We start from the raw sequence: 22690 nt of genomic DNA, 5'->3' as shown, positions 1-22690 counted from the left end.
ATTAAGAACATATTCCTTACAAGTGTCTTGCCATGTTGAATTCTGTAACTACACGAATGGAGTAAACACAAAACATTTTCATGGGAGAATACTTTTAATGAGGTATGTTCTAAGAAAAGTTTGCTAACTCGGATACAAAGGCACTTTCCTAAGTTGAAACCTAAAATACTTTTTAAAAATAACATTTGACATTCTTTTAAGATTTTATTATATTTAATTTTTTTACAAAACAGCAGAAAATTGATAACCTGGTACACCAATTGCTAACAAACAATTGCAGGAAGGTTGCTATCACTGCTTGTTTTGCATAATAATATCCAAGACAAAGCTTCTTCCAGAGAAAATGAACCTGTTATGTCACATTGTTAGATGGCCTTTAGTGGCTCCATGAGTATGCATATATCTCTCTCTCACACACACACACACAGGTAAATAATCATGAAATTAATGCTAAACCAGTGTCACACTTACAAGTACAATGCCATCAAGAGTTGGGAAAAAAATCACATTAAATGGAAATATGGTCTTCATTTGAGTCATCAAATCAAAACCTGTCAATATTATAGTAAACTATATCACTGTCCATTCCAACTTCTATGTTACATAAAAACTACTTTATTTAAAAGCTTTTTGACACCACATCTTAGGCCATGTTATTTGTAACAGTGCAGTTAATATTGCAACCCAGATTTGTTGGAAGTTGAATTGGGTTGTTTATAAAGATTGAAAGTAATATATTTCAATGCTCCAGCAACATGCTAAATTAGGTCTTGCGTATATTAATTTCATTGAAACCAAATCAACAAATGGATGGTTGGATCTGATTTGTGATGGGATATAAAATGTAGAAATCAAGAATGAACATGACGAGGATTTAGGCCTAGGAAGATTGTGTCTTCAGCGCTTCCAGTGTACCATTGTTGGTCAGTCACAAAAGGTATCAGACAACACACACATTTTTGTTGTTTCAATGTATTGTTGCAACTGGAATGGCATGTTGACATGAGTTACATCCAAACAGCTATTCTGGCGAGAGGTCTAAATATTTCACACTTTAAAATGTACATGTACACATAATATTATCTTGGGAACTCAGTACAGCTTGTTAAAAAAAATCATCATCTCAGATTTTGCCATCAGTGTCTGAATAGCTCCTCTCCTCATCGCCACTGACAACGAGGTGATTTTGGCAGTGTTGTAAGAAAGTGTCCAGTGTTACAAAAGCCTTCAGGCAGGGCACACAATGGTAGGCCCTCCGAAGCTTGGCCCCAGGCTTCTTAGAGATACTCATGCCCTGATTGCACACGCTGCAGTGTCTCATACTCCCTGTAGGCTGATGCAGCTCCTCATGCTCCTTCAGAACAGACTGCAAAGAAAACACCTCAGCACAAGACGGGCAAGGAAACTCTCCCTCTTCCTCTTTCATGGGAATTTTCTTTGGTCTCCCTCTGCTAACCTTGACCAAAGTTCCTCTCATCTTCCGTGATAGGTTGCTTTTAGTCTTTTTTGGCATCTTCTCAGCTAACTTGGGCTCCTTGGCTGCTTTCCCAACCTGCTGAACATGGCTTGGTGGTTCTTGACTATGATTCTTGACGTGTGCTTTAAGTGACAAATGGTGCAAGAACACTTTACCACAAACGTCACATGGGTAAGTCTCTCTTTTCCTCCGCTTGCTAATCAGCGGCCTTGGATCTCTTCTGATATCCTTCTCTCTGCTGTGGGATTCTTGTCTGTGCAAGTACAGCTTGGCAGTGCTTGGGAAGACCTTGTCACAGGAACGACAGGAGAGGAGTTGACTCTTCTGCTTGGATTTTCTATTTACCCCATTTGTGCCTCCTTTTGGCGGGAGATACTTAGAGATACTCCACTCCTTCTGATGTGAGGATCGCTGATGGCAGGCAAGGCCAGCCCCTGAGCGAAAGCTCTTGGAGCAAAGTGGGCATTGGTTTGGCCTGTCAGGAACTGGAGCACTAGTGGCATCAGGGGAAGGAGAGTCCGAGGGGGGAGAGTCAGGGGGAGAAGAGTCAGACAGGGCAGATTCAGGCGAGGGAGAGTCAGCGGGAGGGCTGACAACCTTTGCAGTTCGTGAGGCAGATTTACTACAGCCAGCCTGCTGATGGTGAAGCAGCGCTTGCTTTTGGCTAAAGCCTTTACCACACGGAGCACAGGCATATGATCTGCTCTCATGATGGTGGGACTGGTGATGAAGGGACTTATCCTGGACACTCTGAGAGTCTGAGGTTGAAGCCTTGCATGCATTGCATGGAGCATCTAGCTGAGGTTTACCACAACAGACCTGACAAGGGGCTGCATCATGAATACACTTGTGCAACTGCAAAGAGGATAGGAGAGAGAACTCCTTGCCACAGGAAAGGCATCGGTGACGCTTAGGTAAGGCATGCTCTCCCTGCTGGTGGTGCAATAACTCGGCCATGTCAGAGAATCCCTGACCGCACTCTGCACACACACACGGGCACACATCAGGCAGTAGTTGGTTTTGGCTTTTACTCTCTTGCTTTTGTGCCACAAGTTTTGCCAGCTTTGTTAGCGCGTCTGATGCAGGCTTAGTCCGAGCAAACGACTCCTGAACTCTTGTTTTGTTCCAACTGCAAGGAACTGCATCCATCTTCAACCAAGGCACCTAGTTGGAGGTACAGAGGACAGTCTATTAGACACGTTAATGAATAAAGTAAATATAGGAAATTCATCATCCTAATACAAGGGGAAACGTAGCTATAACCTACAACACATTTCCTTGTTCTCTCTTTTCATAGTACAATGGTTGGCTGCAGAGACGGCTGTACATTTGTCACCCTCTGTATCTCAGTTGGTAGAGCATGGCGCATGCACCGTGGTGGGTTCGATTCCCGAGACCACCCATGCGTGCACGCATGACTGTAATTCCCTTTGGATAAAAGTGTCTGCTACATTTCATTTATAAATCCCTTAACTACCTACGGCGTCTCGCAACTCAAATTATAGCAGGCACTGCAAATGTGGTAGTTGAGTATTTCACAAAGTCTACACGCAGTGGTAATAAAACAAATAGCAGGGAATCGCTATAACGTTAGCTAGTTTCGTTAGCTAGCTAGCTAGCTAAACAAGACCGAATGTTAAAAGTGCCCCCACTCCTACAACAAAATGAGCGTACCTTTTTTTGTCAAACAAACTTGAATACAGGCAACATATTCGTTTCCAACAAGTGTAGAAGTAATTTTTCAAGATAAGTACTTGGCTAACGTTACCAAAACTTTGTTTTCATTTCCATGTAGCACCGTTGCCATGTGTTCCAAAGTGAAGCCAAGTTGTTTGTGTACTTTGAGTTTAGATAAGACTACAAAACCTAGCATTCTGGTACTTCCGTTTCCACCAATGAGTCATTCAAGAACACTAACGGGTTCAGGAAAGTTGGTAATGTTAGAGAACAACCCAATGATATAATGTACATATAGGTAGGGGTAAAGTGACTATACATAGATAATAAACAGCGAGTAGCAGCAGGGTAAAAATGTGTGTATGTGTGTGTGTGGGGGGGGGGGTCAATGCAAATAGTCCAGTTAGACATTTAATTAGCTGTTCAGCAGTCTTATGGCTTGAGGGAAGAAACTGTTTAGGAGCCTTTTGGTCCGAGGCTTGGAGCTCCGGAGAGAACAGTCTATGACTTGGGTGGCTGGAGTCTTTGGCATTTTTTTAGGGCCTTCCTCTGACACCACTCAGTATATAGCGGTAGGTAGCCTAGTGGTTAGAGCATTGGACTAGTAACTTAAAGGTTGCAAGATTGAATCCCTGAGCTGACAAGGTAAACAATCTGTTGTTCTGCCCCTGAACAAGGGAGTTAACCCACTGTTCTTAGGTCGTCATTGAAAATATGAATTTGTTCTTATCTGACTTGCCTAGTTAAATAAAGGTAAAAAATAAATAGGTCCTGGATGGTAAGAGCTTGGCCCCAGTGATGTACTGGACTGTACACACTACCCTCTGTAGAGGCTAGGCAGTTGCCATACTAGGCTGTGATGCTCTTGATGGTGCAGCTGTAGAACTTTCTGAGGACCCATGCCAAATCTTTTCAGTGTTTTGAGGGGGAATAGGTATTGTCGTGCCCTCTTCACGACTGTCTTGGTGTGTTTGGACCATGATAGTTTGTTGGTGATGTGGACACCAAGGAACTTGAAGCTCTCAACCTGCTCCACTACAGCCCCGTCGATGAGAATGGGGGCGTGCTTGGTCCTCCTTTTCTCTAGTTCACAATCATCTCCTTTGTCTTGATCACGTTGAGGGAGAGGTTGCTGTCTTGTCCTGGCACCACACTGCCAAGTCTCTTGACTTCTGGCAGAAGTCCGCAAGTTGTTGTGATTCTAGATGGCCAGATAGCTATCAACAATGACAAGAAACTGCCATGTGGGGGAATCATAAGTGACTTGTTTCAGCTAGTTTTATCTTGTTCTTGATACCATGTCCTGTTTTGAGGTGTTTTGACTGATGCTAATGGCAAACAAATTCCCTAGCTAACCAACAACTGTAACAATGTATTTGAGAGACAACAAGTGCTCATTGTGCCAATTTATTTATGTTTTCAATAAACATGGAGATGAAATATAGTTTACATGTTGTCAAAAATCAAAGCCAAACCAGTCTGTTTTGCCCCATGGTTGCACGCACATCGGTTTGGTTGCTAAACAACCAACCAATCTATACCTTGCAAAATATTTGTTACACCAGTGGAGGAGTACTAAAATGGAGGCGAGTTGGCTTCAAAACAGCAACCCCTATCAGTTATCTAGTGTGTGTATATACTGTATATATATATATATATATATATCTCATTGGATGAACCCCAAAGTTTATGATTAGAGAATTAAGTGGAATGTAAAATATACAAATATTCGATTTAGCCAGAGAGGAATATAAATCTGAGCTTTTTGGGTGTATGTCAGTGAGGTGATGTGTGCATGATCACTCCCACCAACCCCCCCCCCTAATGCACAACACATAACAACATGGCTCAGTCAAAACAAAGGGTAACACTCATTTAATATAAACAAACAGTTAATATACAGCAGATTACTGTACTCATTACTGTACTCATTACTGTACTCATTACTGTACTCATTACTGTACTCATTTCATCCATTTAAGGCTAAAACCAGTAATGACTACAGAAGCATGGATCTGAAAGGAAACATTATTGGCCGAATAGTTTGGCATTGAATATTAGAAAAAGACAAATTTATGATTGGAAATTTGAATTTAGACAATGACTTCAGGTTTCATTGTCCTATATCTCCTGTTTTTATAATCAAAATGCAGTGAACCTTTGCATGACCATAAAACAACGCGACATGGAGTGAATAATACAATCGTAGAATGAATTAAATTAAAATTACACAAAGTCTGATTTTTTTTTTAGCAAATAAACAAATGAGGACAGAGCACAGTTTAAGGCTGAAAGGCAACTACTTAAATACACCAACAAATCATTATAAAATGTGAAAATGCCAACTAAGAACACAAGTCTGCATTTTTCCTACAAAAACACTGACTTCAGAAGACATGGTATAATGTGTACCTGGAACAAGCAGAAATCTAAAGTAAGAATGACAATTAGATGATTTAATTGCAGAAAAATCCTAATTGAACTACATCTTAAAAACCAATATGAGAATTATACTGGTACAGAAGTTATGGCACTTCAGTTTTCTCATTATCATGATTACACATCCAATACCACCAAGTTCACTGTTCTAGCACTGATTATTGAAAAACTAACCAGGATCTTCAGATTGTGCCAGAAAAACTGATGCACGAAAAAACGTACTTCAGTTTTATTATGTTAGGTTGTCATAGGGTCACAAAATAAAACCTGACAAAACTAATCTGAGCCATATTGTTGAAACTGAACCTAAATGCCAATCAATTCATTGGTTGCACCTCCATCACTCAGTCGCGTCATTCCATTCTTATGAACGTTCTCCATCTGCCCTTGATCTAAAATGCATTGAGTAGAATGCTCAGTCGGGCATCAGTTCAAAACAAACGTTCAAAACCATATTGTGACGAAACAAGCAACCATGAATACAAGAATGACTGTCACATCTTTCCTACCATAGCAGAGAAATGGGTATGAAAGTTGGAAATGGAATTACTATTCCTGATTTACATCAGCTAAGTGAGGTCAAGGCAGGTAGGCTACGACATAACCCCAATATCAACTGGTAGGCTACGACATAACCCCAATATCAACTGGTAGGCTACGACATAACCCCAATATCAACTGGTAGGCTACGACATAACCCCAATATCAACTGGTAGGCTACGACATAACCCCAATATCAACTGGTAGGCTACGACATAACCCCAATATCAACTGGTAGGCTACGACATAACCCCAATATCAACTGGTAGGCTACTACATAACCCCAATATCAACTGGTAGGCTACTACATAACCCCAATATCAACTGGTAGGCTACTACATAACCCCAATATCAACTGGTAGGCTACGACATAACCCCAATATCAACTGGTAAGCTACTACATAACCCCAATATCAACTGACACAAAACAAAAGGTCAAATGACAACATTTCAGTTTTCCATGTTAGACAGTAAAAGAAAGAGAGCATTACACATTCTTATAACAAAGGCTTGAAATACAGCTGTGTTGATATCACAGGACACCGTTTTCAATAGATCAAGTAACTGTGTAGGGAGGGTTACTAAAAGTTTCCTCTGAAAATCCCCATCAGCATTAGCAACCCTCAGAGTCAAGGCAAAACACAGTCAATTACTATATAACAAATCTGAACATTTGAATTCTTAATATACACAATTTTCACTTCTATAAAGTTTACAGACAACTGTTTAAGTTAACCATTACTAAATAAGAGTAGATGCTGTTGCAAACCACAAACAGGGAAGTACAACAGTCATTTTCTCTCCTATCTGAAGAGCTTCCTGAATGGTCATTACATCGTGTTGCAGATTGTTGATTTAGATTGCACTGGTTTGTATATTTCTTCAGGAAGAGGAAATAGACAAAGCAACATTTGCATCGCATTGTTATGAACACCACAAACATACACAATATAAATTTGGTAAAGTGTCAGATCCCCTTCAGGTTTACACTATTTGAAGGGTAGACAAGTCTCATTCAGTTGCAAATGACAAATTCATTTTTGATCCAATTTATCAACTTTCATACGTGCCACAGTTTCATATAATCTTAGAAAGAAAATTTAAGTCTGACGAATACTAAACAAAATAGCAAATAATCAGATGATAAAATCCAGCTATATCTAGTCCAAACTTTACAGCAATACATCAACAAGGTCGCTATTCTCATCCGATTCACATTGAGGCCTTGGGATTCAATATGGCACCCCTATAGATAAGCCCTGAAATAAAGTACCTTTTTTCTGGTCTACGGAGTGGCTATTAGTAACAGCTGTGACTCCTCCCGTATCACGTTGTACTACATTGGACCATTTCTTTACTAGATATTCAGACTGGCCTTTTGCTGGACTCAATATATCCACGAAGGGAACAAGTGGGGACAAAGTGGTCAAATATATGTGGGCTAGCTTTACCACAGAACTCTTGTCATAAACAAACGACAAACAAAATAACTCAAGTATATTCTCTCTGAAACTTAAAGGATGATCAAACTGTCATCATCATCCATTCAGAGTTCGGTTAAAACTTTTGAGACAAACAATACTGATTTAACGCCAGTATGAATTAATTTGAACTAGCCATTAACCGATTAGCCAAGTACTTATTCCTTCCAGATTAAAATACCAGTCATTTACACAGTACAGTATAGAGTTCCAACAGCAGAACTCACAGCTGTATGCCAGGACCCTACTCGATGCCTACAGCGTGAACTGTAACAGACTACTACTGAGATGTTCAAGTCACTGGCTCTAAGATAATACACTGCAGAGTCAGTGGAATGAAACTTGCCAATGCAATTATTAACAGAGAAAGACAGCAAGAAAAATATTGTACAAATGGTAGTTCAGGCCAGGGTTTTTGAGTGAATAATCTATACGCATGTGCAAGGTATTTTACAGTATGTCCGTCAGTCATGTCAGAGGAATAAAAACCTACATATCAGCATCTCTACATATCTCTACATACCTAAATATCTCTTGTTTTACAATCTGTTCACCAGTGCATATAGCAGTGGTTTTCAACCTGTGTGACGCAGCACACTGTTGTGCTTTGAGGAACTTTCAACTGTGCAGTGAAACTTTTCTTAATCTTAAATTTTTTTTTTGGGGGGGGGGGGAACACTAACGAATGTGAACTGTGGAATTTGGACTTGGGAGCACCAGCGCCGTTCAGATAATACATTGAATGACACATGGTTCCATCTGTGTGGCTGTTTCAAGTCCAGTGCGCTCAGGCTGTTGTTACATTTTGTATCATTTGAGGGGCGCGCATCACGAGAAAATACATTTATATATCCCTTTACTTCGCCTGTGAGAACAATTAGCATAACCAAGTCTGATTAGGTTTAGCTGTACCACAGCCGTTGCCGTAGAAACAAATGGAGCGTGGCTTTGTGTCCGTGGTTGCACCTTTAACAATGCAGTAAACTGTTCATATGTAGCCCAAACCGTAAAAAAAAATATATATATATATATATATATTTGTAACAGACTATATATATTACCGGACCTATAAAAAAAAATTCTAACTCGGATTCACAGGACACTCTTTAAGGGGTGGACACACATTCAGATTAAGGAACGATCAAATGAACTCCATTTAACCTATAAAAAACATTTGTCACAGAAAATAGATGATTTGCAGTATGGATCATGTAAGATGCATGCCATTACCACTCCATGAATAGGGAAATTGCAGGTGTGCAGCACAATGTTTTATCCTATCAAGGTGTGCCACGGTTAAAAAAAGAGTTTAAGAACCAGTGACATAGAGGCCTATCTCTTGTAGTGATTGGGCGCGTCAGCGAACATATACTTGAGTCTGTATGCTTCAGCCAGGAGAAGGCCCACTTCCTCGTTCCCCCAGTGGATTGTAGGAAGGTTCTGGAGTAACATGAGAAGACCCTGGAAAGGCAGAGACACATTTTATGACATAAGCACCATTTTTGGAACTGGATGGGATGTGTGTGAATAATCCCTGATGGGCCTCAGTCACAGTCACCATCTGCAAAGTGTCATGAACACTGAAATATGCAGATCATTTTTTTTAATGAGAGCTTTTCACTGGAGGGTCTGTCAGGCCATAGAAAAAAAGGTAATATGTTTTCAAATACCTTGATCAACAGAACCTGCTCGAGTACTGTACAAACAGTCCAACAGTCGACAGAATTAATGGTACCTGAAAATCGACCATGGAGAGGATCTCTTTGCGCCACTCGATCAGGAAAGCAGCACAGACGTAGAGGTGGAAGTGGGAGAAGCCCTCTTGTTCAGCCTACAGGGATAAACGACAGGTCAGCATGTGATGAACACGTACACATGATCTATGTAAATCCCACAAACATTCAGATCTACATGCAAACGTTGAATGCAAATATCTATATGTGTGTGTGTGTGTGTGTGTGCGAGTGCTTCGGTGTGTGTGTGTGCGCACGCGAGTGCTTGTGTGCGCGCGCGAGTGTGTGTATGTGTGTGTGTGCGAGTGCTTGGGTGTGTGTGTGTGTGTGTCACCTGATAGGTGTCCCAGAGGCGTATGGTGCAGCGTAGAGGCAGCTCTCTCATCAGCAGGTTGTTCATCCAACGAAAAGCGAACTGCAGGTACTCCACCTCATACCTCTTAAAGTAGTTGTGTATGTCCTCTGAGAGAGAAAAGGACACAGCCCCACAGAGAGATGAAAACTGACCCTGAGGTCATCTGAAATAATACACACTGGCCTCAGACACTGTAAACAACACGAGGAGACCATATCTCACCATCGATTCTGCTGACCAATTCTTCCAAAGCTTTAACTTTGTTCTGTATCCCTGGCTGAGCAAAAGTGTAGTTGTCCTGTACAGATACAACAACAATAATACCAACAACACATCACGAGGAGGATTTTATTTGTGATTGTGGGGGGGGGGGGCTGCTGTAGACAGAGGTTCGGAATAAATATCATTGGCACAAATGGAGAAAATAACTGAATAACATTCTAGATACCAACCTGTATTCCGTCCAGCAGCTTGGTCATGCACCAGAAGCTGTCTGCCTCAATGTTCCTCTGGGTGTCAAGAGGCAAGGACGCTACGTCAAAATTCTCCACATCCTCCTCTGTAGAAACAAACCCCAAATATCACAGTCATCCACCCCTACATCCAACACACTCATGGAAGCAGAGGTGCCGGTTTGCAATGCTGAAAAATAACTACGCAAGGGGGGGGGAAATGTAACTGCCAAAATAAAGGAAACACCAACAAAGTGTTTTAGTGTTGTTGGACCACCACGAGCCACCAGAACAGCTTCAATGCACCATGGCATAGAATCTACAAGTGTCTGGAACTCTATTGGAGCGATACAACACCATTCTCTGTGAGAAATTCCATAATTTGGAGTTTTGTTGATGGTGGTGGAAAACACTGTCTCAGACACCGCTCCAGAATCTCCCATAAGTGTTCAATTGGGTTGAGATCTGGTGACTTTTTATTTTATTTGTATCTTTATTTAACTAGGCAGGTCAGTTAAGAACAAATTCTTATTTTCAATGACGGCCTAGGAACAGTGGGTTAACTGCCTTGTTCAGGGCAGTACGACACATTTGAGAGATATATAAACCCTTTAAACACTCTAGGTTCCTTTGAGGCCTCTCTTTCAAAGTCACTGATATCTCTTCTTCTAGCCATGGTAGCCAAAATAAAGGGCATCTGGGAATTTTATACATGGCCCTAAATACTTAATTAACTCAGGAACCACACCTGTGTGGAAGCACCTACTTTCAATATATTTTGTATCTCTCATTTACTCAAGTGTTTCCTTTATTTTGGCAGTTACCTGTATATTAATCCTTCAGAAATGTAATATAAGACAAGATTATTGGACACACTGTCAGAGGATTCAGTGGCCATTTTCATTTCATATGGAAAAGCCTTGTCTGGTTCAGCAGATCTACGACACATCATCCACCAGCCAACCTACCAACAAATTCGGAAAGGAATACCACAAAGAATGGAGTGACCAAGTCATTGATTCCCTGGACGTAGCCGCTGGCTGGATGGCGGATAGCCCAGATGAAGAGGATCCTCTCAAACACCTGATGAACACAAGGCACAGACAGGCATGGATACAATCCAACGAGATATTACACGTATACACTCTTAGAAATAAAGATGTTATCTACAACCTAAAAAGGGTTCTTCAGCTGTCCCCATAAGAGAACCCTTTGAAGAAAGGGGTTCTGTGTGGAACCCATTCCACGGGGAGTTCTACATGGAACCCAAAATAGTTCTACCTATTTCGGGTGATAGCCATCAATGCCCTGTACCTCACTTTATCACGAACCCCATCAAACTGCACCCAGGCTCCTCTTGTGAACGTTGTATGAAGAGTAACAGCAAAGCTTTGGTATGCAGTGGATTCATCTAAAATGCAGCAAATTCTAGCTTTGGACATGGGGTCAATGAAGCTTACCGTTGCTGTCGGTGTGCTGTACCCGCGGGGTGCGTGAGCATTGAAGGTGGAATGGGACCAGAGGACTTACTGAGGGTGGAGAGTGCATCGGAGGAGGGGGGGGGGGGTCCACAGCGGAGCGGAGACCACCAGAGGCAAGTGACGGGGGACACGGTGGTGAGGATGATGGAGTAGCACCTGGGGAGGGGTGCTCCATGGCAACAGAGGCGCCACCAGAGGCAGTGCAGTGGGAACATGGCAGCACAGTGGGAGGCGAGTTACAAGTGGATCGGGAATTCAATGAGGCCTTTGGGAAGAAAGGCTTACATTTTGTGCACTTAAACGTCTGAAGTCTACTACCGAAGATCGATGAGATACGCCTGTTGGTTTGCAAATCAGGTGGGTGTCTTATGTTTTACTGAGACATGGTTGGATTCATCTGTTTGTGACTTAGAAAATGAGATGGGTAATTACTCTGTTGTCAGGAAGGATCGGAATCGGAATGGTGGGGGGATATGTGCGTTTGTAAGATCCGATATTGCTTTTAACGTCAGATCGGATTTAAGGGCTGATCTGGAGATTGTCTGGCTGGATATCTGCCATCCCAAAACCAAGCCGATTTTGTTGGGGGTGTGTTATAGGCCGCCCAATCAGAATGCATTCTATGAAGGTCTTGAAATTGTGTTGTCAAACTGTAATGATTCCCTGGTGAAGGAAATAATTAGGGGATTTCAATACTGATGTCTGCAGAAAGAATAGCCCAACCCACAATGTATTATTGCACTTTTGCAGATCACTTGCTCTGACCCAAATGATACAAGATCCCACCAGGATATGTGAAACAGCGCAAAGCACGATTGACTTAATATTGGTGTCTGATAAATCTAAAAATATCGCAGAGTGGAGTAATAGTATATGGAATCAGTGATCATTATATTACATTTTGCACAAGGAGGATTTTTAAAGATATATTTAAGTGTCACAAAACCGTTAGAATCAGAGGACTCAAAAAATACTGTGTTGAAATGTTTAGGGAGGAAGTGGGTAAAATTGACTGGTCACCTGTGCTAGATAGTGTAGGGGTAGACAGTGCCTGGGAAGTCTTTAAATGTAGATTCCTTGATGTGGTGAATGTGATGGCCCCCATTAGATGGTTCAGGGTAAAGCAGAGATCTAGAACTTGGTTTAATCATGAGATTCTAGAATCTATTCATGCAAGGAATAAGGCCTTTAAAAAATGTAAGAACTCTCAAGAGCAGCATGATTTTGTCACAGAAATGAAGCACAGAGCAGGATGGATGAAGCTAAGAGGGGTTACTTTGCTGAGAAAATAATTGAGAACAAAAACGACCCTAGAAATCTTTGGAAATCATTTAAGGAATTATGCTGTAGTAGTACTACCAAAAACAAACTAAACAGTATTGGACTGAATATCAAGGAGGAGATGGTGTATGAAAAAGCAGAGGTTGCCAATGAATTCAACTCTTTTTTTACTTCTGTTGCCAGCAAGCTGGTTAGCAAGCTGCCCACCAGTTCTGGTTTGTATGGAAGCTACCAGGTCAAGAAGTATTATGCAGAGTTAGGGGTTCAGCCAAACTCTTTTTATTTTGCAAAGGAAGCAACATGCAAAATAGTCAGTATGCTGGCAGAGCTTACATGCTCCAAAGCCACAGGCCTGGATAATATTCCTGCAAGGTTTCTAATAGATTCTGCTGAGCAAATTGGCCCTTGTATTACGCATATCATTAATCTCTCTCTTGAACAAGGCACCTTTCCCATGGACATGAAACAAGCTAAAGTTATACCTCTGTATAAGAAGGGGATAAAGTCTGACCCTGGGAATTATAGGCCTGTATCTATCCTCCGTGTAACATCAAAGATCCTGGAGAGAATTGTACATGAGCAAATGTATGAATATGTTAACAAACAGGGTCTAATGTATGATTTTCAGTCGGGTTTTAGAAAAACCTACTCCGCTGGGCAACTTTAAACATAAAGTAAAAACATGTTTGATGTCTTCTGTGCCCATATGAATAACCCCTATGATGTAACTGGAATGATGAGATGTTCTTCTTCTATGTTTTTGATGAGATAGATCTTCTTCTTCTATGTTTTTGATGAGATAGATCTTCTTCTTCTATGTTTTTGATGAGATAGATCTTCTTCTTCTATGTTTTTGATGAGATAGATCTTCTTCTTCTATGTTTTTGATGAGATAGATCTTCTTCTTCTATGTTTTTGATGAGATAGATCTTCTTCTTCTATGTTTTTGATAAGATAATGTTCTTCTTCTATGTTTTTGATGAGATAGATCTTCTTCTTCTATGTTTTTGATGAGATAGATCTTCTTCTATGTTTTTGATAAGATAATGTTCTTCTTCTATGTTTTTGATGAGATAGATCTTCTTCTTCTATGTTTTTGATGAGATAGATCTTCTTCTTCTATGTTTTTGATGAGATAGATGTTCTTCTTCTATGTTTTTGATGAGATAGATGTTCTTCTTCTATGTTTTTGATGAGATAGATGTTCTTCTTCTATGTTTTTGATGAGATAGATCTTCTTCTATGTTTTTGATGAGATAGATGTTCTTCTTCTATGTTTTTGATAAGATAATGTTCTTCTTCTATGTTTTTGATGAGATAGATGTTCTTCTTCTATGTTTTTGATGAGATAGATCTTCTTCTTCTATGTTTTTGATGAGATAGATCTTCTTCTTCTATGTTTTTGATGAGATAGATGTTCTTCTTCTATGTTTTTGATGAGATAGATCTTCTTCTTCTATGTTTTTGATGAGATAGATCTTCTTCTATGTTTTTGATAAGATAATGTTCTTCTTCTATGTTTTTGTTGAGATAGATCTTCTTCTTCTATGTTTTTGATGAGATAGATCTTCTTCTTCTATGTTTTTGATAAGATAATGTTCTTCTTCTATGTTTTTGATGAGATAGATCTTCTTCTTCTATGTTTTTGATGAGATAGATGTTCTTCTTCTATGTTTTTGATAAGATAATGTTCTTCTTCTATGTTTTTGATGAGATAGATCTTCTTCTTCTATGTTTTTGATGAGATAATGTTCTTCTTCTATGTTTTTGATGAGATATATGTTCTTCTTCTATGTTTTTGATAAGATAATGTTCTTCTTCTATGTTTTTGATGAGATAGATCTTCTTCTTCTATGTTTTTGATGAGATAGATCTTCTTCTATGTTTTTGATAAGATAATGTTCTTCTTCTATGTTTTTGATGAGATAGATGTTCTTCTTCTATGTTTTTGTTTTATTATTTCACTGCCATACTGTGTTGGATCTTGTCTAGTCATCTTGTCTCAAGAGGACCACAATGGAAATAAGTCCCAGACTTTATTGTGTGTTATCCTCTATGATTTTATTCATGTGCATATATGGCTTTTGAGTTGTAATGTGTGCTTGTTTTTTTTTAAATGGTCGAATTAATAAACTAAACTACCTGAAACCAAAAAGGGTTTTCCTATGGGGACAGCTGAAGAACCCTTTTGGAACCAGTGTATTAACCCATCTATATAAAAAAATATATTAACAATGAATTGTTGCCTATCCAAGCCAGGCAAATAGTATGAAGAGCTGAGAGAGAGAAGCTCACCTCTTGCACCGCAGGCTGCTGGAAAAGTGGAATTAGTGGGTTTGTCCTCGGAATATCAATGTGGATCTGTGGAAACAAAGCATGTTCTACTTAAACACTGACTCACTACAGTAGGTATGATCTATTTAAACACTGACTCACTACAGTAGGTATGATCTATTTAAACACTGACTCACTACAGTAGGTATGATCTACTTAAACACTGACTCACTACAGTAGGTATGATCTACTTAAACACTGACTCACTACAGTAGGTATGATCTATTTAAACACTGACTCACTACAGTAGGTATGATCTACTTAAACACTGACTCACTACAGTAGGTATGATCTACTTAAACACTGACTCACTACAGTAGGTATGATCTACTTAAACACTGACTCACTACAGTAGGTATGATCTATTTAAACACTGACTCACTACAGTAGGTATGATCTACTTAAACACTGACTCACTACAGTAAGTATGATCTACTTAAACACTGACTCACTACAGTAGGTATGAACTACTTAAACACTGACTCACTACAGTAGGTATGATCTACTTAAACACTGACTCCCTACAGTAGGTATGATCTACTTAAACACGGACTCACTACAGTAGGTATGATCTACTTAAACACGGACTCACTACAGTAGGTATGATCTACTTAAACACTGACTCACTACAGTAGGCATATTCTACTTAAACACTGACTGACTACAGTAGGTATATGCTACTTAAACACTGACTCACTACAGTAGGCATATGCTACTTAAACACTGGTAAACATTGATATATTAGGATTTGGTGATTCATCTATTACCTGTCTATATGTGTCTTTGTAAGTCTCGTCTGTCCTGGAGTGGTAATACTGTTCAATGAAGCCAAAGTACTCGTCTCTCTTCCTCTTCAGCACCAGGTCTCTGCGCTCCATGTTGACTGGGAGGTAACCCTGCCATGATAGAAATGACAAGAAGAAAACATGTTGTTTATTAATCAAGAGGAAATACTCTTGAAGATATTAACAGTACCAGAACAGGAAGTGTGATAAGAGAATTTTGAACATATCGCAAATAATACCAAGAGCAATGTGTGTGCAGTTGTCACATACATGCAGTGATTATTTGGGAAGTGATATTATTTCACACTGCTACAATTGCTCAAAGAAATACATTTTGTTGAACAAGTAATAATAAAATTAAAACATCTTAAAAAGATAGGATGTGAAACCCACCCCAACATATCGTCATACTCCTTTGTGTGTGATCTCCAGCTTAGCCAAAGGTCATCATGGTACTTACAGAGAGTAGGTCAAAGGTCATCATGGTACTTACAGAGTAGGTCAAAGGTCATCATGGTACTTACAGAGAGTAGGTCAAAGGTCATCATGGTACTTACAGACAGTAGGTCAAAGGTCATCGTGGTACTTACAGAGAGGAGCCTCCATGTGATGGGCCTCACTTCTCGTGGAATGCCTGACCAGCTGTGCTTCCGGAGCTCCTCTGTGGATCACAAGGCCCAGGAGATAGAATGAGAATACATACTTTACATTGTAAAAAATAGAATGAGAATACATACTTTACATTGTAAAAAATAGAATGAGAATACAAACATTGTAAATAGAATATTGGCCTTCCATTAGCTTCCTCAATCTACACTGAACAAAAATATAAACGCAACATGCAACAAATTTCAAAGATTTTACAGAGTTACAGTTCATATAAGGAAAGATGTGAATTGAAATAAATTCATTAGGCCCTAATCTACGAATTTCACATGACTGGGAATACAGATATGCATCTGTTGGTTACAGATACCTTAACAAATGTAGGGGTGTGGATCAGAAAACCAGACAGTATCTGGTGTGACCACTATCTGCCTCATGCAGTGTGACACATCTCCTTTGCAAAGAGTTGATCCGGCTGTTGATTGTGGGCTGTGGAATGCTGTTCCACTCCTCTTCAATGGCTGTGTGAAGTTGCTGAATATTAGTGGGAACTGGAACATGCTGTTGTCCACGTTGATCCAGAGCATCCCAAACATGCTCAATGGGTGACATGTCTGGTGAGTGTGCAGGCCATGGAAGAACTGGGACATTTTCAGCTTCTAGGAATTGTGTACAGATTCTTGAGACATGGGGCCGTACATTATCATGCTGAAACACGAGGTGATGGTGGAGGATGAATGGCACAACAATGGACCTCAGCATCTCGTCACGGTGTCTCTATGCATTCAAATTGCCAACGATAAAATGCAATTGTGTTCATTGTCTGTAGCTTATTTCTGCCCATACCATAACCCCACCACCACCACGGGGCACTCTGTTCACAACATTGACATCAGTAAACTGCTCGCCCGTACAACGCCATACATGTGGTCTGTGGTTGTGAGGCAGGCTGAACATACTACCAAATCTTTTAAAATTATGTTTGTTGGCAGTTTATAGTAGAGATATTCATATTAAATGATCTGGTAACAGGTGGACATTCCTGCAGTCAGCATGCCAGTTGCACGCTCCCTCAAAGCTTGAAACATCTGTGACATTGTGTTGTGTGACAAAACTGCACATTTTAGAGTGGCCTTTTATTGTCCCCAGCACAAGGTGCACCTGTGTAATGATCATGCTGTTTAATCCGTTTTCTTGATATGCCACACCTGTCAGGTGGATGGATTATCTTGACAAAGGAGAAATGCTCACTAACAGGGATATAAATACATTTGTGCAAAAACATTTGACAGAAATAAGCTTTTTGTGTGTATGGAACATTTGTAGGATCTTTTATTTCAGTTTATGAAACATGGAAACAAACCTTTCCATGTTGTGTTTATATTTTTTGTTCAATGTATAGGGTGTTGAGTCTCACCGAGGTCGGTGTTAGGACAGGACAGAAGGTATTTGAATTTGTCCAATCGACTCTTGTCTCGCACTGTCATGATTGGGGCCCCCGATGAATTTTGGTCAGAGATTCTGGCGACTAACGGGATGATGGGGCGGACTGGGAGAGACTGTTGCTTCTGCAGAGTGGAACGCACTGTGGAGGAAGAGAGTGGAGGATCATGGGACTGCAGAGTGACAAGTCACAAAGAGCAGATTACTGACCATATTAAGGCAGTATTGAGTTGATAATGAGCAATATCTTAAATGGGATAACACATGTTCCCTAAAACCCACCCCTGACTTTAGTGTCCTGTTCATTACCTGTATTGGTGTTGAGCTGGGCCTCACTGCTGGACTTCACCACCACTCTGCCATTGGCCTCCTCATGCTGAAGGCGGACCTCTGCTGTTGGGGGAGCCAGCCGGTCTGCAGGCCCTGGCCCTGTGTCTGGCTCAATGGTGGTGTTAATGGGTTGTTGTGGAGGAAGAGGAGGTACCTGGTGTGTGGAGGGCAGGGTGGGCGGGAGAGATGAGGGATGGATGGGAGCTAAGAAGTCCTCATCCTCCTCATCGTCAATGTCCCAGGCATCGTTTGTGCTGCGGGCAAACTCGTGGAAACTAGACGCCTTTTTTGACTTGAGATTATTTGCCTTTGGAGTGTCTTTAGGAAACCTGCAGAGAGAAAATGAAAACGTTTAATCAACGTGCCACTGGTCTAAAGAAGAAACCATTGAGCAGCTACAGCTGTCTCATGGTAAACACACAATGATACATTGACAATATACACTGAGTGTACAAAACATTAAGAACACCTTCCTAATATTGAGTTGCGCCCCCTTTTGCCCTCAGAACAGCCTCAATTTGTCGGGGAATAGACTCTACAAGGTGTTGTAAGCGTTCCACAGGGATGCTGGCCTCTGTTGACTCAACAAGGTGTTGTAAGCGTTCCACAGGGATGCTGGCCCATGTTGACTCTACAAGGTGTTGTAAGCGTTCCACAGGGATGCTGGCCCATGTTGACTCTACAAGGTGTTGTAAGCGTTCCACAGGGATGCTGGCCCATGTTGACTCTACAAGGTGTTGTAAGCGTTCCACAGGGATGCTGGCCCATGTTGACTCTACAAGGTGTTGTAAGCGTTCCACAGGGATGCTGGCCTATGTTGACTCCAATGCTTCCCACAGTTGTGTCAAGTTGGCTGGATGTCCTTTGGGTGGTGGACCATTGTTGATAAACACGGGAACTGTTGAGCGTGAAAAACCCAGCAGCGTTCCAGTTCTTGACACAAACCGGTGCGCCTGGCACCTACTACCATACCCCGTTCAAAGGCACTTAAATCTTTTGTTTTACCCATTCACCCTCTGAATGGCACACATACCCAATCCATCTCAAGGCTTTAAAAATCCTTCTATAACCTGTCTCCTCCCCTTCATCTACACTTAAGTGTATTTAACAAGTGACATCGATAAGGGATCATATCTTTCACCTGGATTCCCCTGGTCAGTCTACGTCATGGAAAGAGCAGGTGTTCATAATGTTTTGTATTCTCACTATATCTAATATAAAAAGGAACCGCTGAACAAAAATGTATAAAAAGGAATAGTGTAAAAAAAAATATCAATATAATAACGTGGAACAATCAAACTAAACAATTACCATCCACACATATTCAAAGGCTTGGCAATACAGACAAGACACGAACGTCAACAATCTAAACTAAGCATGCGAAAATCTATGTTGAAACAATGGAAAAAAAGAAAGGGTTAAATAAAAGAAGATCTGCTGAATGACATATAGTATAAATCCCTGTGGGTTCCATGCAGATCAGCTATGCAGAGCACTTACGTGCGGTGGATTCTGGGGTCAAGGGGAGGATGCTGTGCTCCATAAACTGGCTGTATACTGTAGAGGGGAAAGAGCAGTAGCCTAGCTGTACTTCACTGGGAGAACGTGGGCCCATTGAGGCCTCTTTTCATGATTCATTGACAATGTTGGTCATAAGGCCGTCATTGTAACATAAGAATTTGTTTTTAACTGACATGCCCAGTTAAATAAAAGTTAAATAAAATGTTTAAAAATAATAATAATAATAATACAACAAATTATAGTCAACTCATTATGAATTTTACAGGTTGAAAAGCATAGACCCCCCCAGAGCAACCATAATGGGCATACTGAGGACTTCTTAGCTCGCTCCTAAAATATTAATCTAAATTCTGTTTTGGTTTTGGATAATGGTTGTTACAGTAGTACTGTAGGTATATACTGTAGCTTTAAGAGATTCTGTGAACAGCTTGCCAATGCGAGTGACAGACTTACTGCCACCCCATGGAGAGAGTATCCTGTTCAGCGGATGCTAGCATGTTGAGCACTCATCTGATGATGCTACAAGAGCTGTGACCTGCAACACAGTCCAAAGGCGCCTGTGTGCCTGTCTCCCTTTGTGTTCTGACGTGAACCAAGCTCTGTCGAGGGGGAAATAGCCAAATGTTATCTAGGCTACGTTGTGTACACAACCGAATTAGTCAAGTCACTGGGTCTTTGACACAATAATAGCTCATGTTGTAGTAAAATGGCTCATCAGCTGTGTCTTTTGGGGATATTTGTAGAATATTGACTTTACCTAGAAACCTTTTATATAATGTATTTATTTACAGACTGTATATTTGTATAAAAGGCACAATGGTAATGCCCTATCATGTCTGGATGGTATCTCATTGTGGCTTATTACGTAACTTGTTCTGTCAGGATTGGGAACAGTGTTGTTTCCTCACCAAAGGCAACACCCACTCCTTAGAGACTCCTCACATTACCTTGGTACCCACCACACCCTACCCTTGCCCTGGAGCCTCAACAGACCCGGGCAGCCTGGCAGGAAAACAGCCATTCAACTGCCTGGGCTGATTTGAGGCCTGTAATTCACAAAGCATTTTTAGAATAGGTATGCTGATTCAGCATGGTCACCCCTGTCCATATAATTGTATTCATTGTGATCTAAAAGGCTAAACTGATCCTGGATCAGCACTTTGTGAATATGGGCCTTGGTCATGCATTTCCAATGTGACTGACATCTGTGTTCTCCCATCCCCCATGTGACTGACTCAATTAGTGACTTAGAAGGGCTCGAGAGTATTAAAGAAAAGTACCAACCCGGAGGATAAACCTGTAACCAGAATGATTTGTACTTTCCATTCAACATTATGTATCTATATTAATGGGTCATATTAATTCAGAAAACTCAAATGTAGCCTATTGGGATAGAATAACGTTATTTGCTAATTGTTCACAGGAACAACATGAAAACGTTTGATTTTTCAAAAAGCATTCTACTGAAATATTTAAACTAGGTTCAAGAGTTTAAAATGAATAAAATCAAGATCCTCACTCTTGACCAGAAATGACTGTCAACTCTAATAGCTACAATGTTATAATCAACTTCCCCTTATGATAGTTTCTGAAGAGATACATTGTGATACCTCATCATGGGCCATAATTAGAGAGACACATTGTGTTGATTTTCCCACCGGTAAAGGGGTTCCACAAGAAAGGCTATATGCCAATCTATTAGTTGGGGACGTTTCTGAAATGATTTTTTCTCAGTCTGCTGCATATGCTACATGTCAACATTCCCCCGTTACACCTGACATGTTGTATGAACCATAGGTTGTATATGTAACGTTTAGGTAACAACATATGTTAGCCAAGACAAAGGCATGATTGTGACCTCATGTGAGCTCTAATAAGTGCTCTAGTGCAACAAAGACCACCACTTCTTTATTGTCAAAGGCTTTATAAACTATCCATCAAACAGGGCTATTAAGCATATGTTTTATTAACCTTTAATGGCACTGTAATGACGCAAAATCAACAACGTTATGCCCACTAAAATACAGAGTTATTAACTCCTTATCAGAATACACCATTCTAATCTTAATAATCACGAGATTGTTATCATTGACGAGAGGGAGAACTGAAACCTACCTCCCTGGAACCTTTGCGTTTTTCCTCCAGAAATGAATTCTGTTATCGGTGGCCATGCTTGGAAATCCCCTCAGACCATCACCGCGCGCAGTTCTACAAATGTACAAAGCATTGGAGACGATTTTAACGTTTCCGATTCAATATACTAAACCGTGTTGTATTTTCTGCGACCAACAACAACGTTTTGACATGTGACAATAATGTTATTTTGTTGCAATTGGCGAGAACGTATAAGACAGAACGATGGAGGTCGCCATCTTGGACACATTTACATGGACGTGTGATTGGCGGACGGGTTTAACAGGTGCATAGACACTTACCAATAGGAATACTATGGAGAAACAGAGTCAACCTTCTCTGAACACGCATCCTTCATCTTGTGGTGTTACAAGTAACATTCATGAAGCCGGGAAAATAAACATGGGTTATTATTATGTTATTATGACTACGGTGTAATAAATAGTAAACTAGCTAGCCTGAGGTCTTCTCTTGGCTTGTATTTTATGTTACATAGTTAGTACTTCGTAAGGGACAGGGTTATTTTTCCAAACAGAAACAAATCAGCATGAGAACAAATACATAGACTTTATATATTTCAAAGCAGAAGCAATCATTTTGTAGACCTTGTTCCTAAGGCTGG

The 22690-nt window shown here is 40.5% G+C and overlaps 2 protein-coding genes across 4 annotated transcripts; both read right to left on the bottom strand.

Annotated features, from left to right (window-relative positions):
• Positions 1-59: 59 nt before the first annotated feature.
• LOC109908364 (zinc finger protein 615) lies at positions 60-3363 on the bottom strand. 2 transcript variants are annotated; one of them, XM_020507007.2, is made up of 2 exons: positions 3246-3363; positions 60-2641 (listed from the first exon to the last, which is right to left on the bottom strand). In XM_020507007.2, exons 1-2 carry the CDS (start codon positions 3348-3350, stop codon positions 1124-1126), a joined length of 1623 nt encoding a protein of 540 aa, XP_020362596.2. In that variant the 5' UTR covers positions 3351-3363; the 3' UTR covers positions 60-1123. The 2 variants fall into 2 exon arrangements, with proteins under 2 accessions (XP_020362596.2, XP_020362597.1); XM_020507008.2 differs by having other exon boundaries at positions 3152-3316.
• A 1638-nt stretch (positions 3364-5001) lies between these two features.
• Positions 5002-22341, bottom strand: LOC109908607 (TBC1 domain family member 22B-like). Of its 2 annotated transcripts, XM_020507273.2 has the most exons (13): positions 22051-22341; positions 19915-19971; positions 18394-18743; positions 18059-18226; positions 16626-16696; positions 16018-16146; positions 15212-15277; positions 11123-11237; positions 10155-10261; positions 9925-10000; positions 9682-9809; positions 9350-9445; positions 5002-9075 (listed from the first exon to the last, which is right to left on the bottom strand). In XM_020507273.2, exons 1-13 carry the CDS (start codon positions 22104-22106, stop codon positions 8947-8949), a joined length of 1548 nt encoding a protein of 515 aa, XP_020362862.1. In that variant the 5' UTR covers positions 22107-22341; the 3' UTR covers positions 5002-8946. The 2 variants fall into 2 exon arrangements, with proteins under 2 accessions (XP_020362862.1, XP_020362863.1); XM_020507274.2 differs by lacking the exon at positions 19915-19971.
• Positions 22342-22690: the final 349 nt, after the last annotated feature.

This window comes from Oncorhynchus kisutch, linkage group LG17 (genome assembly GCF_002021735.2).
Source record: "Oncorhynchus kisutch isolate 150728-3 linkage group LG17, Okis_V2, whole genome shotgun sequence".
NCBI classification, from domain to species: Eukaryota; Metazoa; Chordata; class Actinopteri; order Salmoniformes; family Salmonidae; genus Oncorhynchus; species Oncorhynchus kisutch.
The sequence above is the reverse complement of the archived record's forward strand: the minus strand, read 5'-3'. Positions and strand labels throughout refer to the sequence as shown.

Excerpts from the sequence above, each read along its gene's own strand:
- LOC109908607 (XM_020507273.2), bottom strand. The coding sequence starts at position 22,106 with ATGGCCACCGATAACAGAATTCATTTCTGGAGGAAAAACGCAAAGGTT. Across the intron at positions 19,972-22,050 it reads AACGCAAAGGTTCCAGGGAG|TATACAGCCAGTTTATGGAG; the intron begins GTAGGTTTCAGT and ends TCCCCTCTACAG. Across the intron at positions 15,278-16,017 it reads ACAAAGACACATATAGACAG|ATCCACATTGATATTCCGAG; the intron begins GTAATAGATGAA and ends TTGTTTCCACAG.
- LOC109908364 (XM_020507007.2), bottom strand. The coding sequence starts at position 3,350 with ATGCTAGGTTTTGTAGTCTTATCTAAACTCAAAGTACACAAACAACTT. Across the intron at positions 2,642-3,245 it reads GAAATGAAAACAAAGTTTTG|GTGCCTTGGTTGAAGATGGA; the intron begins GTAACGTTAGCC and ends ACCTCCAACTAG.